At 39.1% G+C, this 4,513-nt stretch overlaps 1 protein-coding gene across 1 annotated transcript; it reads right to left on the bottom strand.

Moving 5' to 3' along the window:
* Positions 1 to 714: 714 nt before the first annotated feature.
* Positions 715 to 1,677, bottom strand: LOC121475005 (olfactory receptor 2T29-like). Its single transcript, XM_041728146.1, has one exon. The coding sequence runs from the start codon at positions 1,675 to 1,677 to the stop codon at positions 715 to 717; it is 963 nt and encodes a 320-aa protein (XP_041584080.1).
* Positions 1,678 to 4,513: the final 2,836 nt, after the last annotated feature.

Genomic DNA, 4,513 nt, shown 5'->3' with positions numbered 1-4,513 from the left:
TAATGATTTCAGAGAGGTAACAGCCACTGGATATCTTCAGATTTGGAACCTAAAGAACAAAATCACCCTAATTGAACACAGGCCAACAATTGTATTATTTCACTAGTGATCAGTCATATTAATATGTGCATGATTCCCAAGATTTGTCACTTACACTGCTTCCATGGTGCAAGGACAAATTTTTTAAATAGACAAAAGTCTGATACTTTCTGTTTTATTCCTAAGTAATTTCAAATTTATAGAGAATTAGTATGAATAGTATGCTTAGTAAGAATAATAATGATAGCACAAAAGAATTAATATATCTTTTGCATGGATTCATGTATTAAAATTATATCCCATTTGGTTTGTCACCTCTCTCTCTTTCCCTCCCTCTCTCTCTCTCTCTCTCTGTGTCTCATGAGTTGCACATCTTATGATCTTTATTTCTAAATATCTTGTTACATATTTGTTAAGAATATGAGTGTTTTTCTAGCTGAATCACAGTACAATTATAAACTTCTGAAAAATGTAACATGGATAGAATACAATTGCACCAATATTTTGAATGCAGAAGTGTAAAAATTAAGAGTTTTCCAGTACAAGGAAACATTCCTCCAAAAGGCATGAAAGATGATAACACAGCATGGTGTGAGAATTTGAGGAAAAACATTGACATGGGATCTTAAAGTTGTAATTTGTAGAGTGAAGAAAAAAAAACAGTACAAATATTTCCTATTTTATAGGTTCCTGTAAGACAGATCCCACATTCAACATTTTTTTTAGAGCCCTTGTGACATCCTTATTTCTAAGACTATAAATTAAAGGATTTAGAACAGGAGTGAGTATGGTGTAAAAGACAGATACAATCATGTCCTTCTCAGGGGTGTGATAGGAGGTGGGGAGCATGTAGGTGTAGATGGCAGCACCGTAGAAGAGGATGACCACCATCATGTGGGAAGAACAAGTGGCAAAAGCCTTCTTCCGTCCCTCTGCTGAGTTCATCCTGTGGATGGTGAAGAGGATGAAAGAATAGGAGCTTGAAATGACTGTCACAGGGATGAGAAGCATGAGGACACAGCACAGGTACATGAGTGTCTCATAGAGGGAAGTGTCTGAGCAGGAGAGCTTCATTACAGCAGGAACCTCACAGAAGAAATGGTGAATCTCCCGCGAACTGCAGAAGGGGAAGGTCATGGTGACAGGAGTCAGCATAAATCCATCCACAGATCCCAAAATCCAGGAGGAAGACACCAAGAGAAGACACACTCTATGGTTCATGAGGATAGGATAACGGAGTGGATGGCAGATGGCCACATAGCGGTCATAGGCCATGGCAGCCAGGAGGAAGAATTCTGAGCCTACTAGAGTTAAGTAGAGAAACATCTGCATCCCGCATTCAGGGACTGAGATCTTATTCACACCCATGACCTGGTCCATGAGCATCTTGGGCACAGTGACAGAAATGTACATCACATCCATGAGAGACAATTGGGTGATAAAAAAGTACATAGGGGTGTGGAGGTGAGCATCACAGTGTATCAGAAGGATTAGGATGGTGTTTCCAGAGAGGGCCATCAGGAAAGCCATGAAAATGATCACACAGAGGAGAGTTGGGTGCTTGGATTGACTGAAGAGTCCCACTAGGTCAAAATCTGATCGTCCAGTATAGTTGGCCATCCACATGATGTTCTCCATTATATTTTACCTGGTTCACCAAGAAGAACTATGGAGTTAATAGATCACTTGTGGAATATGACCACCTGAAATAAATGTTTACTGAGCTTCTGTGCGTTTGCATGTCTTTACACATAGTAACCCAGTGTGCTAATAAGGGGCATTTCCTGTACATTATAGGATTGTGAACTACCCATAATAGAACAAATTTACTAGAAATGTAGAAACTCACACTGTTAATCAAAAGTATTAGTACCTTAAGGGTGCCTGAGTGGCTCAGTCAGTTAAGCCTCCTACTCTTGATCAGGTCATGATCACAGGGTCATGAGATCAAGACCCAGATTGGACCCTACATTTTGCAAGGGGTATGCTTGAGCTTCTCTTTCTCCCTCTCCCTCTGCTGTCCCCCACCCCCATTTTCTGTCTCTCTCTCTAAAATAAATAAATAAATATTTAAAAATATATCCATACCTTCATAATTCCACTACTGGGTATGCATTTACCAAAAGAAAGTAAAAACAGTAATTCAAAAGCATAATGCACAACTCTAATTATTTTATTTTTTTCAAATATCGCTATGATTTTTTTAAAGTTTTAATTTAAACTCCAGCTTAAATAAAACATCTTGTGTAATAATTGTTCCAGGTGCACAATATATTGATTCAACAACTCTATATAACACCGGTCTGTATCACAACATGTGCACTCCTTGAGTCCCATCAACTGTCTAAACCATCCCCCTTTGATCTTCCTTTGGTAGCCACCAGTTTTTTCTCTATAGTTGTTTCTCTCTCATTTTGCTTGTTTGTTTTGCTTATTAAATACCACATATAAGTGAAACAATATGGCATTTGTGTTTCTCTGATTGACTTATTTTGTTTACCAGTATACTCTCTAGCTCCATCCATGCCATTGCAAATGGCAAGGTTTCATTCTTTTTAATGGCCAGGGAATATTCCATTGAATATGCATTCCTATGCTTCAGGCAGTATTATTCACAATAGTCAAGATATGGAAACAACCTAAGTGTCCATCCTTAGATGAATGGGGAAGGGGAGTGTGTGTGTGTGTGTGTGTGTGTTGTGTGTGTGTGTATTGCACACAGACAGTGGAATATTATGAAACCATAAAATCCATAACATTGCGCCCTTCGTGACAACATGGATGGACCTATATGGTATTAAGCTAAGTGAAGTAAGTCAGACTGAGAAAGACAAATACCACAGACCCCACCTCCATATATGGAATGTAAAAACAGAAATGAATGAACACTGTCTTGATGATCACACCTTTGTAGTACAACCTGAAATCTGGCATTGTGATGCCCCCAGCTATGGTTTTATTTTTTAAAATTCTCCTGGCTATTCGGAGGCTTTTCTGATTCCACACAAATCTTAAAATAATTTGTTCTAACTCTCTGAAGAAAGTCCATGGTATTTTGATAGGGATTGCATTAAACGTGTAAATTGCCCTGGGTAACATTGACACTTTCACACTATTAATTCTGCCAATCCATGAGCATGGAATATTTTTCCATCTCTTTGTGTCTTCCTCAATTTCTTTCAGAAGTGTTCTATAGTTTTTGGGGTAAAGATCCTTTACCTCTTTGGTTAGGTTTCTTCCTAGGTATCTTATGCTTGTGGGTGCAATTGTAAATGGGATTGACTCCTTAATTTCTCTTTCTTCAGTCTCATTGTTAGAGTCTAGAAATGCCACTGACTTCCGGGCATTGATTTTGTATCCTGCCACACTGCCAAATTGCTGTATGAGTTCTAGCAATCTTGGGGTGGAGGCTTCTGGGTTTTCTATGTAGAGTATCATGTCATCAGCAAAGAGGGAGAGTTTGACTTCTTCTTTGCCAATTTGAATGCCTTTAATGTCTTTTTGTTGTCTGATTGCTGAGGGTAGGACTTCTAGTAGTATGTTGAATAGCAGTGGTGAGAGTAGACATTCCTGTCTTGTTCCTGATCTTAGGGGAAAGGCTCCCAGTGGTACTGGCACAAAAACAAACACATAGATCAATGGAACAGAATAGAGAATCCAGAAGTGCACCGTCAACTTTATGGTCAACTAATATTTGATAAAGGAGGAAAGACTATCCATCGGAAGAAAGACAGTCTCTTCAATAAATGGTGCTGGGAAATTTGGACATCCATATGCAGAAGAATGAATCTAGACCACTCTCACCATACACAAACTTAAACTCAAAATGGATGAAAGATCTAAATGTGAGACAAGATTCCATCAGAATCCTAGAGGAGAACACAGGCAACACCCTTTTTGAACTTGCCACAGTAACTTCTTGCAAGATATATGCACGAAGGCAAAAGAAACAAAGCAAAAATGAACTATTGGGACTTCATCAAGATAAGAAGCTTTTGCACAGCAAAGGATACAGTCAACAAACCTAAAAGACAACCTACAGAATGGGAGAAGATATTTGCAAATGATGTATCAGATATAGGGCTAGTTTCCAAGATCTATAAAGAACTTATTAAACTCAACAGCAAAGAAACAAACAATCCAATCATGAAATGGGCAAAAGACATGAAGAGAAATCTCACAGAGGAAGACATAGACATGGCCAACACGCACATGAGAAAATGCTCCGCATCACTGGCCATCAGGGAAATACAAATCAAAACCACAATGAGATACCACCTCACACCAGTGAGAATGGGGAAAATTAACAAGGCAGGAAACCACAAATGTTGGAGAGGATGCGGAGAAAAGGGAACCCTCTTGCACTGTTGGTGGGAATGTGAACTGGTTCAGCCACTCTGGAAAACTGTGTGGAGGTTCCTCAAAGAGCTAAAAATAGACCTGCCCTACGACCCAGCAATTGCACTGCTGGGGA

Source organism: Vulpes lagopus, chromosome 13, assembly GCF_018345385.1.
Source record: "Vulpes lagopus strain Blue_001 chromosome 13, ASM1834538v1, whole genome shotgun sequence".
Lineage (NCBI taxonomy): Eukaryota > Metazoa > Chordata > Mammalia > Carnivora > Canidae > Vulpes > Vulpes lagopus.
This window is presented reverse-complemented; position numbering and strand designations above follow the sequence as displayed.

Excerpts from the sequence above, each read along its gene's own strand:
- LOC121475005 (XM_041728146.1), bottom strand. The coding sequence starts at position 1,677 with ATGGAGAACATCATGTGGATGGCCAACTATACTGGACGATCAGATTTT.